General features: G+C 43.3%; 1 protein-coding gene and 1 long non-coding RNA gene across 3 annotated transcripts in view; one reads left to right on the top strand and one right to left on the bottom strand.

Moving 5' to 3' along the window:
* The window catches only part of SLC1A3 (solute carrier family 1 member 3), an 80,582-nt gene extending 71,954 nt beyond the window's left edge, over positions 1-8,628 (top strand). For both annotated transcript variants that reach the window (XM_037529069.2, XM_054687939.1), the window contains 3 exons: positions 230-424; positions 4,174-4,308; positions 6,349-8,628. In XM_037529069.2, the coding sequence (XP_037384966.1) occupies positions 230-424; positions 4,174-4,308; positions 6,349-6,553 (535 nt within the window). In that variant the 3' untranslated portion in view covers positions 6,554-8,628. The remainder of the gene's footprint in view (positions 1-229; positions 425-4,173; positions 4,309-6,348) is intronic.
* Positions 1-14,195, bottom strand: part of LOC119260186 (uncharacterized) — a 119,197-nt gene that overhangs the window by 44,359 nt on the left and 60,643 nt on the right. The window lies entirely within an intron of this gene.

The raw sequence follows: 14,195 nt of genomic DNA, 5'->3' as shown, positions 1-14,195 counted from the left end.
TCACAAGCAGTGCTTCACAGAGAAACCCAGCAGCAGAAGAGCTGCCAAATGACCCAGGGAGAGTCCCACACTGTTCCAAACCCTGCTCCCCTGTTTATGCAAGTGCTGACTTAGTTCCCTTTAAATTAGAACATGGGAGAGGAAGGACGCCCTGTCCGAAATACCAAACACACAGACGCTGTCTGAACCATCGGCGCAGTCTGCTGACACACCACTTTACTGTTCTCAGTTCTGCCACCCTGCCCATCACCTTCAAGTGCCTGGAAGAGAACAATGGTGTGGACAAACGCATCACGAGATTCGTGCTCCCAGTCGGGGCCACCATTAACATGGACGGAACTGCCCTCTATGAGGCTTTGGCTGCCATTTTCATCGCTCAAGTTAACAACTTTGACCTGAATTTTGGACAGATTATTACAATCAGGTATAAGGAAAGTTCGACACAGAATTTGCTGAAGAATGACTTTAAACAATGAGATGGGGATTGGGTAGAGAAACTGCATGGGAAGGAGATCACACATAAATAGGAGTCTGGGAGTTGTGGGAACAGTCTTTTTTAAATATTTAGATTTTTTCTTTTAAAAAAATTACAGAGGTGCATAATTATTAATAATGAATTTCTAGTAGTATAGAAGTACACAGAGTAAAAAGTGAAACTTGCCTGCTACTGTCACTCCGTATCTTTCTGCATGTGACCACAGGCATGTAAATGGCTTTTTCACTTCTGAAACTAATCAGATCTATTTGGGATTCAGGAAATCGTGAGCTATATACTCTCTGCCCACTGCCAATAATGATTGGTGTAGAAACATTTTTTTTATGCATAGACAGACCCACACTGTGTTTTTCATAATTAATGGAATCACACCATTAATTATGTGGCCAACAAGTTTGCCACTTGATTGATTTACTAATCATACCATCTATAAATATATCTAGCGTCTTATATTTAAAATCTGCTGATATCTTTTTTAAGTCAGATCATACTTCAATTTTAAAAGGCATTAAAATGTGTTAACTTTTATTGACAGTATTTAAAAACCTGAATTAACATTTGCTTGGGGTTAAACTTTAGACTATATTTCATAAATGACAAACCACACTGATAAGTAGGTTGAGAATTTGATTTTTATGGGCTTTTTAACTACTACATATGAGGTGTCCAGTGAAAGGTAATTTTCTTCCCATACCTTCCCCTAATCTAGTTTCCTTCTCCCGAGGTAACTACTATTCCTTCCTAGTTTCCTGTGTACCCTTCTGGAATTACCCACGCACGTCCATGTGAGAATATAATACCCTCTTTATTTTTCCTGAAAGTCAGTTGCACAACAGACTTAAAATATAGTGCTGATTTTAAGTCTCACAATTCATATCAGACCCTGGTCTTTGTGTTTGTGCCTGTGTGTTCATTATTACTAGCAATTTACTTTGAAGATCAAACAAGATTAGATTTTTTTTTTTTTGCTGTTCACAACTTTTTATTATAAAAATTGTCCTATAGAAAAGTTGAAAGGATATTTCAACAAACATCTTCTACCTGGATCCAAAAGTTAACATTTTACTATTTTTACTGCTCCATTCTTGTTCTCTGTCTTCATGACATTTTACTTCTATAGTTCTGTGTGCATCTCCTAAGAATAAGGAATTTTTCCTACATAACCACAATAGTATCTAAAATAAACTTCCAGAATATCCAGTCTACATTCAGATTTTGCGAACTGTCTCCAACATATCTTTTACGGTCTTTCCCCCCAGACAAAGATCAAATCTGGCTTTGTAGTTTTTATTTGGTTTTTTTATCACCTTAGTCTTTTTCGGTCTTTACCAGTCTCCCACTTTTTTGTATGTGTATATATATTTATTTAGAAATAAATCTGTCACATGCCTTGCTAGCTCAGTTGGTAGAGCATGAGACTCTTAGAAAAAAGTTACATTAGATTCCATATGTATGTTTTGTGTTATGGAAAAGTGATAATTGTTGTTGGAAGCACTGGGGTGAAAAAGAGGAGGCTGATCATGGCCAAAGGTGACTAGCCTGGGATTTCCAGGAGGTCGAGGCCTAGACTAGCAAAACCTCAGCTGGGAGAGCTAGATCTGAGCTCACCTGTAATTATTCTTGGGCATACAATGGTAAACTAGCTGAAAATCCTGAGTTCTAAAAAAGGTTCAGTTGCATGTGACAGAGTGTATTTTTTTTTAAGATTTATTTATTTATGCATACAAGAACTGGGGTACAGGCCAGAGGTGTGAGTGTTGTGAGGATTCACCAGAGATAGAGTAGGGAGTAGAACAGGTAGACTGACTGAAATACACTGCTGAGGGGAGCAGTGGGTGAGTCAGGAGAGGTCTGCTGCGCCATATGGGTAACTCCCTGGCCGGGCATCAAACTCAGGCTGCAGTGGCTGTGAATAGCCACATAGGTTGAGTCTTAACCCTTTGCACCACCAGGGAGGCCCCTGCATGCGACAGAGTTTAAAATAACAAGAATAAGAACACTGCTTCCAACAAGCTGGAACTATACTTGTTTCTCAGAGCTGCAACTCTGCTCCACAAGGCCCTCAAGACCGAGGCTTGGGGTTCATCATCCGTGGGGTGTTGTGCTCATTTAGGTGGTCTGGGGTGGCTTAGCACACCCCCAAATTTTAGCCAGTGGGAGAAGGAAGAGTAGCACAGCCTGCAAGTTACTCCATCACTTTCCTTCGTATCTCATTGGCCAGAATTTAGTCTAAGGTCCAAGGGAGTCTGAGAAATGCAGTCTTCCTTCTGGGCAGCTAAAACTTCTAGAACCATAGAAAAGGAATAACATGGGGAAACTATGAGTCATCTCTGCCCACAGATATATTACTTTGCTAGTATCAACTTTATCTAGGAAATACTTTTCTCTTTCTAAAACATTTTCACATGTTCACCCCACACTATCAGATACATATTTAGCAAGTGGAATCCCAGACAAGTTATGTGCCTTACAAACCAGGTCCACACTACCTCCAGAAAAAAATATCCACAGTGCTTCAGGAGTTTGTCCTTTCCAATTAATAAATTTGACTTAGCTTCTGACCACATCAATCATACAAGTTCAGTATCTTTACAAGCCTGCACTGGGATAGAGGAAAAACTGGAGACAAATTGTTATTGCAACTATGCAGCATTGTAGACTTTACCAAATATTTTCAGGTAGTGAGAAAGAAGGTAACAACCAGTTTCTTCACTTAAAAATGGCTGCAGGGCCTCCCCTGGTGGCGCACCGGTTGAACACCGGGCTGCGAGGCTGTCCATAGCCTCTGCAGCGCAGGTTAGTTACCCCCAGCCACCGGAGAGGGTCCCACAGAAAAAAAAAAAAAAAAAAAAAAAAAAACCTGTAATGGGCCTCCGGTGGCGCAGATGAGCACAGTGCTATCGAGCTGTCTGCAGCTTCTAGAGTGCTGCAGCCTGGGTTCGATTCCCAGCCGACCAGGGAGATTCCCACATGGTGCAGCAGACCTCTCCTGTCTTGCCTGCTGCTCCCCTCAGCAGTGTACTTTGGTCCTTCTGCCTGTTCTGCTCCCTGCTTTGTCTCTGGTGAATTCTCTCACCTTCCCGCACCTCTGGCCTGTACCCAAGTGCTTCTATAAATAAATAAATCTTTAAAAAAAAAAATGGCTGTAATGAGGCCTCCCTGGTGGTGCAGCAGGTTGAGCACAGTGCTGTTGAGCTGTCCGCAGCCTCTGCAGCGCCAGTTCAATTCCTGGCCAGCCACGGAGATACCCACATGGTGCCGCAGATCTCTCCTGTTGCACCCTCTGCTCCCCTCAGCAGTGTATTTCAGTCCTTCTGCCTGTTCTGCTCCCTGCTCTGTCTCTGGTGAATTCTCTCACCCTCCTGCACCTCTGGCTTGTACCCCAGAGCTTGTATAAATAAATAAATCTTTAAAAAAAAATGGCTATAATGATAGGACCAACTTCCAAGCACATCAGATGCTTGATAAACTTAACTCATGCTTGATAAATATTAGTTAATATGATTATTAGCTCAGGGTTTTTTGTTTGTTTTATTGTGGTCTCATCTACATTCTTTAAAGTACGTTCTTCTCTATTAACTGGGTGAGTCAGGCATTGTCACTACACTTATTTTGCAGGGTAGACTATTTGGGGAGATTTGTAAAAATGTTTTCTGTTTCGGGACTTCTTTTAACAGCATCACAGCAACAGCCGCCAGCATCGGGGCAGCTGGGATTCCTCAGGCGGGCCTGGTCACCATGGTCATCGTGCTAACGTCCGTGGGACTGCCCACCGATGACATCACGCTCATCATTGCAGTGGACTGGTTCCTGTAAGTAAGCTGGCGCTGGGCTCCTGCGTTCTGGGGCCTGGTCTGTCACCCCAGGGTGCTGGACAGCCTGGCACATCTGCCAGAAGAGCTCCTCACAAACAGGAGGGGCAGCTTGGCCTATAATTAAATTGCTTTTTGCCCAAGTCCTGCCCTGATCTGGAGACTAGCCGTGGATGCATGCGCCATGCACCTTATCAGCCCACGGAGCACATCTGGACGCTACACTTCACACTCCATAAAATCATTCAGGGATTGGGAAACCTGATGTCTGCAAAGCCATCATAAATCAGCAAAGCCGTTCCTAAATTGCACAACACATCCCCGCTGCGGCTGGGACAGAACTGCAGGCCTCACACGCTGGGTCAGCCCGTCCTCCTTGTGCTTCCCATTGCAATGGCGTAATGCAGCGCAGATATCCCCATCTGAGCCCAAGAGGGAGACAGTGGGAAGAGAGTGAGCGTCATTAGTGAATCGATTTTGATTTGGGGCTCTGGGGAAAATTTCAAGTACCCTCCACACACTCCAACCTTTACCTCTAAGACCCATCCTTTACCCTTCTGATACTCTCTGCCTTTTTCTCTCGCAAATTTCCTTCCACTTTCAAAAGTTTCTCCCCAGGATGCTCTATGTGAATGTCTAGTAGGATCCTGTAGGAGCTGGAGTGGTCACATGTTAATTTCACTAGATCCAATTGCCCCAAAAGGCCCAACAGTGCACTCAACGCATGGTGGGGGAGGGAATCAGCTGCCAGTCTGTTCCATAGTCATTTGGATTGTGTGCTGACCCTCAGTGACCCCAGGCAGGCTTCCTCCTCTGTAAACTGCGGACCATAGTATTTATTATCTACCTCCTGGTTTGCTGTGAGGATTAAATGCACTCAAGCAGGCAGCCCACTGCCTGGCCCACAGTCAATATTCAACCAGTGTGAGCATTTTTCTAATACACAGTTGTGGTTCCCAAAGCTTTTGGTGTAATTTTGTAACCACCACCACATGTAATTTTCATGTACACTTGAAAATTACTGAGTATTCAAAAAGCTTTTGCCTATGTGGGTTATATCTATCAAAGGATCATATTAGAAAAATTGAGGAATTTTTATAAGTTCAAATTCATTTAAAAGTTATAACAATAAATTCATTCCACGTTAACATAACTAATATTTTTATGAAAAATGCCATTTTCCAAAGCAAAAATTTAGGGTGAGGAATGGTACCACTTTACATTTTTGCAAATCTCCTTATCCAAATCTCCTAATCCGAAACAGCTGTAATCTCCTAACCACTTCTGCATTCAATCTGCTGTGATATCTTTTGTCTTATGCCATAATCTTTGCAAAACTTCACTAGCATTCATGAGAAAATGAGAGTGAAGAGGGAAAATAATATCACAGCATTTTTATGAAAATAGCTTTGACCAGGGACCTCCAGTGAGTCTCTGGATCACATTTTGAGAACAGCTGCTCTAAAGGAAGGTGAGCTGTAGGGAAAAGAATCAATGAGAAATTTTAAATAAAAGGAGAGTGGGACAGGCCGCCCCCCTTCTAACTCGGCGTTCAAACCATGCAGGCTAGTAGCTGAGAATCATTGATCTCTATGTCCTAGTAACTTTTAAAAACTACTGTTATAAAAATTACACCTATTATGTAATCATGCAGTTGGTAAATACACCAACTGAATTTTAAGAGATGCCTCTGGGGCCTCCCCTGGTGGCTCAGTGGTTGAGTGCTGGGCTGCGAAGCTGCCTGCAGCCTCTGCAGCGCTGGTTCAATCCCCGGCCCCCAGCAAGGGTCCCACATGGTGCACAGACCTCGACTGCCACCCGCTGCTCCCCTCAGCAGTGTGTTTCCTCAGTCTGCTGTTTTGTTCCCCGCTCTGGCTCTGGTGAATTCTCTCACCCTCTGACTGTACCTAGTGCTTAAATAAATAAATAAATATTAAAAAAAAAAAAGAGAGAGATGCCTCTAAAGACTGAACTGGCTGGCTCATAACATGAACTGTTCACAGGACCCTCACTTTTTCCTTCCTCCTGCCCTTCCCACAGGGACCGCCTCCGAACCACCACCAACGTGCTAGGAGACTCCCTGGGAGCTGGAATTGTTGAGCACCTGTCACGACATGAACTAAAGAACCGAGATGCTGAAATGGGTAACTCAGTGATCGAAGAGAATGAAATGAAGAAACCCTATCAGCTGATTGCCCAGGAAAATGAATCTGAGAAGCCCATGGACAGTGAAACCAAGATGTAGGCGAACAAAGAGAAATGCTTTCTTGAGCACCAGGTGTTTGAAAACCATTACAAAATGTTTCTATCCCATTACAGCTCAATCTCTCCAGCAAGCCCATACCTCCCTTTTCCTCCCCACTCTTATAGGATGGGAAGTATTTATCCAAATACAAGGGAGGAGTTTGCAGTGGCCAAAATGTATAGTTTTCATCTGACATTTGAAATTTTAAGTCATTTCAGGTTAGTCTTATCTAATAAGGTACTAAAGTCAAAAATAGTCTTGATCAGATCTTACACATTTATGTGGCACACAATCCTGTAAATGTGATATTTTTCATAAGTTTAGGAGTCAAATAGAAGGCAAAAATGCTTTTAAATCAACTTTCAAAATTTAAAAATTCTTCAGATATAATTCGGTTTTAGCCTCAAAATGAAACAACTTGATAAACTACAATTGGTTATGCATTGGACAGTAACAGGTTTTTTTTTTCCTTTTCAGACATATGTCCTTATTTTATTAGTATCAGGACAATATGCATACACACCCAGCACAGCTCTGAAGAGGCACATAAAGAGAATTTTCCATGTGCCCCGGGGCAAGCCACATTTCATCTCCAGGTCTCCGTTTCCTTTCTGTAAAATGAGTGAGATCCCTTGATGCCTCCATGGCCTCTCCTAGTCCAAGCATCCTGCTGCAGGATGAGTCAGCCGGCCCTCTATTTTCTCTCTGAACATCCAGTAGCAAGTATCATTCCATGGAGCATGAGAAAGGATTTTTGGGGGGAATGAAATTTTAAGTAGAGGCCTGATAGCTGTGTCCAAAATGTCAATCATTCAAATCACCAGGCCATTCCAACAGTGAATCTACTCATGCAGCCTTTTGCTCAGTTTTTCCCAATAGGGGAAATATTCCCTTCTTTCCTACTCTCCCCAAACTGAAGGGAGAGCTCTGGGAAGAATGTCTCTCAGCACTCTTCAACTGATGCTAGACTTTCAGAAAATAAGAAGTAAGACTAGCAACTAGGAAGGATGCTCATGATCTTATTATGGAACACTAAAGAGCCTGCTATGAAAGAATGGAGCCTGATTGACATTATAAAGAGAGGATTTTAAAATGTAAGATTAGAGGTTATCCCTAGGGAGAGGGATAGTTATCCCTAGGAGAGGTTCATCTGCATTAGCCTGAAATCCATTTTCTCTTCAGTTCAAAATCATTTCCCAAGGAAGTCTGCATGTCAAACATATATGTTCATTTCTTATGTCTTTTAAAGGAGCCAAATGAAAGAGCTCTCTCTCATAGAGGTCTGTGAGCTGAGTGGGTGGTCTCTTATTTGAAAAGGTTTTTGAGTATAATCAGAAGTTCTTAGAATGAGGGGAACAAGACGTTTCTTTGTGTTGGAATTCCACTTACCAAGTCATTCAGAACCTTGCACAGCAGTAAGGTTTGGTTTGGTTTGGTTTGATTCATGTCCTTGAGAGAAATGGTAGGAACTGAATTAGTGTGAAGACATTGTCAGTATAGTTCCAAGAAGAAAAAAAAACAGCAGGGACATTAGTTTTCAGGTAAGGCAGCTCCCAGATTTATAGCAGATTCATCTTTTAAGCATGAAGGAATCTCATCCGGTCATTGCAGAGTGAAAGTTGTCAAACCATACCAGTTGTGTTTGAGTTGCTGATGGAAAATGATGAAGAATGGACATAATTATGCTAACAGACTGAAAATATAGACACGCATCCTCCGATATACAGTTAGAGAGATATTTTTATATAGATCCCAAGCATTATGTATGTACAAAAGTTAACATTAGGCCATGGTGGAATAACCATATAATGTTGCAGTTCTCTTTGGAAAGTGTACACTACAAAAGTTAATGTTTGTGGCTGTTATCTTATGACACCAGTAGAGCAAAAATTAATCATGTCAAATTAATTCTGTTACACAATGTGATCTGTTTTTATACTAACTATTTCTTATGGAAAGCAGATCCTCTAGGATGATCCTCTCGACAGCCCATCACGGGCTCTGCATACTCATGCACCCAGTGTGGACCGAGAAGCATTACTTTGTAGATGTATTTTCAATAAAGAAAAAAAATAGTTTTACATGACATCTTGTGCATATTGTTGTTATTCTTCTCCCGGAAGGAAAAATGAAATGAGTGCAGTGAGCTCAGGGCTATGCTTCAGAAAGATGTCAGTCACCAAAGTAAAATCTTGGAAGGACTAGCTGGAAGAGCCAACGCAGGAAAACAAGTAACAATTCACTGCAAGCTCTCCAGGCTCAACTTCTAGAAACAGAGCAGGAAACAAGCAGATATGAAGAGAGCACTTTGCTGTAGCAGCCTGTACCTCCAGCCACATCAGACTCAAATGTCTCAATAAATTCAATCATTTCCATGTTGGGATTAGGAAAATGTAATGTCACCATCGGTTCTTCCCATGTGACCTTCAAATTAGGTAGAATAATCCTGTATGACCTTCGAATTCGGTAGATTTTTCTATGTGAGTAATCCTGCCATTTGTAAGAACAGTGGAAACAGCCATTATGCTAATGAACCATTTAGTTCTGCTCATGAAGAACAACTTATGGATGCCTGCTTGGTTCCATCATACTTTTTAATAAAGAATTGGCAGGAAATGTGAATGCTCAGAGATTGAACTTGTCTTGGTGACACTTTAACCTGACCTTCTACCTGTAGGTGGCTTCCACTTAGAGGGGAGGCTCTTTTGATCAAAATCTTGACAAATCACCATTTGATCAATCTATCCTAACTTTTTCTAAGGCATCTGTGCTATTTGAACTGCTGGTTGGGAAAGTGGAAGGATGCTGCTGACAGTCTGAAAGAAGCATACCAACTCCAGCCACCAGCCCAAGGGAATCCATAACTGCACATCTGTGGGACATTCTGGACACAGAATTCAGGAAAGTGCTAGAAAGTGCTGCCTGATGCAGTCCCCAGTTTTTTTTCCTTCCGCAGCCCAAGCTGAATTTCACCTCCAGGCACCCACACTTCCACTAGGCACCTGAGAAGCTGGTGTTACTCAGTCTAGGGAAACCCATTACAGCTCTTCCAGGTGTGACTAAGAGAGAGGGAGTCACATGTGGACACAGATCTGCTCACAAATAGAACGATGAAAAGTTTTCAGGTTGACAATTTTTTAATATTTCCGATGAGCAAGTGCATTCCTAACAAATTTGTTCAAATCCTACACTTGGAGAAGTTGGGGATCGACATATTCCCTTTCTCCTCTCCATTCCTTCAGCACCACGGACCCACCCCAAGCAGGATTCCCTCTCCCAAGCTGTCACACTTTCCCAGTACAAAGCCTTTGTTCATAAACACCAGGCTGAAAACAGATTTTTAGTGCTGCTAATGTGGTGGGTCTGGAGGGAGCCGGGAGGAAAGGCTCGTTTCCACCCTAGCTGAGCAGAGTGAGGAGGCTTCTGCGAGGCCAGGAGCTCTGACCCTCTTTCCGGGCAGCCCGCTGGGCTCTTGACCCAAGGCTGCTGTCAGTCATCAGGCCTCCCAGGCGCATGCTGCCCTTCTGCTCCCGGGTGGTCCCAGAACCCCGGGCAACAATGACCAGCTCTGTGTGGCCTGTTCCCCAGGGCCGGAGCAGTTGGGAGGTGTCAACTCCCCGCTTGTCGAATGAATAAGCCGACAGAAAGGAAACAAGGAAGCAAGGGCAAAGGAAGCTGATGGACAGTGTTCTCAGAACTGGAAGAGCGTCTCCAGGATAAACGACGGCGGGACCTGGGGGCGATACCCGCAATGGCCACTAGGAGGAGCCGGAGCTCTTGGCCGGGAACTGAACTTCCTCTTAAAGTGAACTCGCTGGTTAAGCACATGGAATTTCAAGGTCTGCAGTACAGAGGCTCAATATGTGAAAGCCATCAAGTGATTTAAAATCCTTCAGTGCCCTCATTTTCCTTTTCTGTGTGGTCACCCTGCTTCTCCAATAACCCCTCCCATGATGCCCTTCCTGCTCTGCTCTGTTTGCCCTGTACCCTGCCTCCTTTGTCTCTCCTCCCATCTCCTTTTTTGCCATCCTGTTCTGGAACCTCACGCTCCCATTCCATCCAGGCTCAGGTACTCAGAAAGCAGCATCTACCCTCATCACAACCACCAAATTGCTGCCTCAACCTTCAATTTGCAAACAGTCACATTTTCCTGAAGCTACACGTTTGAGCAGGGTTCTGAGATAAAACAGGATATTCAGTTCAATTTGAATTTCAGATAAGTAACATTGCTTAGTATTGAATACATCTAAGTACACCCCAAAATAATACATAGGGCAAAGTGTATTTTTATTGTTAATGTAGCAACCCTACAGATGTGAAATGAAAAATTCAAGCCAGTTTATTTGCCTCAATTAAGAGCTATTATAAGTGAAAGAATTTGTGTGATTATTAAAAATAATCATCCTAATTTTTTCTTTCTGCAAGCAAAAAAAAAAAAAAACCCTAAAACATTAAAAGGCAGTCCAGATCTTTTATATTGCCTATTATTTGTTAGTTCTGGGGACGTTATCACTTATTATGTGCTTGTAAATCTTGTGGCTGCACTTAAAAAGCCTGAACAATCACCTTTAATACTTCACAGACGGTCTTAAATAAATTAGAGTGCTTCAGTTATCCATGCTTAAAATATTTTTAAGATTCACATCTGTTTTTCTTTTCCTCTCTTTCCTTTTTTCTCCCCACTTTTCTTCTCTCACTTCCTATTCCTGCCCCCTCCCACTCTCCAAATAGAAAATATTTTCTGTAATTCATTACAGGGCTGAAATCTTTGGTATTCACGTATTGTTTCCCAATGATTAGCACATTTTTTCATTTGGGGTGCTCCTTTTAGAAAAGCGCCCATGTTTTTTTCATATTGTGCTATTCAAAGTTCATCATTTTCCAATCATCATAAAGTGGGGAATGAAGCAGTTTTCTAATTCGTTTCAGAGAACTCCAGCCTCTATGCATGGGCATTGTTCCTACACAAGCCCCTTCCCCAGATGAGGCTGAGGAATATGAAAAGCAGGGCCCAACTGGTACAACAGGATGACAAGATATTTCCCTTTGAGTCATGAGCTCTTTCCCACTAACCACAGAGTTGCATCAATGTTACAGACAGAGGTGAGTCTTAGAGAAATGGTGTTGGAGGATACCTTTGGGATTTCTTTTGTAAATCTCTAAGTTCAGGGGGTCACAAAACATCCTGAAAGTAGCCAGTCAGGAGCTTGAAGATATAGCAGAAGAAAATAAATACCATCCAAGAGTCAGCTCAGCCCAGAAAGGAACTAATGATGGATTTGCCCTGGGGAGAGCTTAGCACTCAAAGATTCTGTCAACAGCACAAGACTGAAAACTGTCACCAAATTCCACCTCCTTAGCACTGCTGTGTCCCCACGAGGCATTTTTTCATTTATGCTGAGGATGAGCTATTAGCTGAAAAAGGAGAAAACTTACTGAAGAGAGTTCTCATGTATGTGGATTCCTAGAGCAAAAATGGCTTTGTGTTTCCTAAAACCTGAAGGTCTTCTGTTTCAGAGTAATGGTTGAATCCAAACTTGTACACAGTGCTGGGCTGAATCCAGCCTGAATTCTTGAGCAGTTTCGTCAGGGCCCGTGGACCATCATGATTAACCCAAGAACATGACCTGTGGACATGCTAATGTTAGTTTTAACATGACTTCTGAGCATCTGGCATGGAATGCTGACCTAGACACTGAATGGTGAATCTCACCTTTGCTTGTTTTTAACTGACCGTGGTACCTTGACCCAATCATTCAATCCCCCTGTACCTCATCTGTGCAGGTGGGGATTGGATGGAGCCTACCAGCTTCAACCCAATTTTCACATCAAGTTCCCATAAAATAGAGGAGGTGTAAGGTCCTCCTGCATTAGTTGCTATGGTCAACTGAGTTTAGCAAATGATAGATTAAACTTAAATTTCTTCGTGTAAATTAGTATCATTAATACCTTCTTTTTGAGGGTATAATGGGCGTTACAAAGGTGATAATATAAAATCTTCAGCATAATGCCTGGCACTTAGGAAGAGTCTTAGGAAGTTTAGAACAAAACCAACTCAATGAAGGAGGAAGAGGTGTGGGGGTGATGCTGGAGGTGGGGAGAGCAGGTCCCTGCTCCATCTGGTGCCATTGTGAGCAGGACAGAACTCCCCAGGGAGGCCACAGACCTTCATCTTTTGGGAGGGAGGCTTTGCGGAGGGTAGTCACCCCTGGAAACTGGCATCATGAGAAACTGCCAGGCCTCTTCACGAAGGGACCCAGGCCTCTGCCCTGTGAGGACCAGCAGCCCCTGCCAGTCTCATTTGAGGCCTTTTGTCAGGCCGGGTTCTCCCAGCCGTCCAACGCTGCGTGGTGGTTTTGTGAAGTGCACAATTCCACACTCTGAGGAGACCACCCAGCTTCCTCCCGAGTCTCCCAGAGAATAAAACTGCCCTGGGTGTGCCAACAACTGCTCCCTCTGCCAGGACCCCTCCTTCTATCCTTCTTCCTGCCAAGGAGAAATGGAGAGGCAGTCAGGCAGTGCTCTGTGGGAATCCAGGGGATGATATGCTAATGAGCTGTCCCCAGCAAAGGCTCAGTGTTCGCTACCTGGGATGTTGCTGCCACCCTGTGGCAAAGGTCTTCCTCTAAGTCCCTGATGGTCACGCCAGAGCAGCCTTCTTGTAAGCACAGAGCATTTACTGGAAACTCATTCCTCATTCCTCATTACTCAAGGACATAGAGACAAAATAGCTGAGGAATTTGAAGGAAAAAGGAACTTAAAGCGTTCTGTGTCTACAATAGGAATTCTCAAAGTGTGGTGCCTGGAACAGCAGCATCAGCATTCCCTGGGAAGTTAACGGAAACACAAGTTCTCAGATCCCACCCCAAACTATTAGAAACTTGGAGGACAGAGCCCAGCAATGTTTTCTAACAAGCCCCCAGGTGGTTTTTTTTTTTTTTTTAAGAGGCATGTTTTTATTTATTTATTTATTTGTTTGTTTGTTTGTTCGTTTACACATGCACTGGGTATAGTCAGAAGCGTGGGAGGGTGAGAGAATTCACCAGAGTCAGAGCGGGGAGCAGAGCAGGCAGAAGGACCGAAGTACACTGCTGAGGGGAGCAGCGGGCGGCAGGAGAGGTCTGCGCGCCATGTGGGACCCTCCTCCTGTGGCCCGGGAGCAGCCAGGGATCGAACCGGCGTCGCAGAGGCTGCGGGCAGCTTCGCAACCCAGCGCTCAACCGCTGCGCCACCAGGGAGGCCCCCCCAGGTGGTTTTGATGCACACTAGTCCAGACACTAAAAAGAAACCCTGGCTTTGCCTATGAGCTATATGACCTTGGACAAGAGATTAACCTCTTCATATCTTGATTTGCTCAACCTTATCATGATAATTAATAATAATTCCCATTTTCTAGGATTGTGAGGATTAGATTAGAAATAAAATAAGGTACTGGCATATATACATACCTGATAAATGCTTCTTGTTTGGGGTGTTACTGTGATGGGGCCATGTATTTGTCACACTACCACTAGAATATAGAGGGGAAAAATGCAGTTCTTTCCCTCATTTACCTAACAGATGCTTATAGAGTGCCTACTATGTGCCAGGCACAGTAACTGACAATGTAGTTATAGTGATACATGGACAAAGGTCGTCCCTT

This window comes from Talpa occidentalis, unplaced genomic scaffold (assembly GCF_014898055.3).
Source record: "Talpa occidentalis isolate TD23 unplaced genomic scaffold, MPIMG_talOcc4v2.1 talOcc4.6, whole genome shotgun sequence".
Lineage (NCBI taxonomy): Eukaryota > Metazoa > Chordata > Mammalia > Eulipotyphla > Talpidae > Talpa > Talpa occidentalis.
Note: the sequence above shows the minus strand (reverse complement) of the source record. Positions and strands in the feature narration are given on the sequence as shown.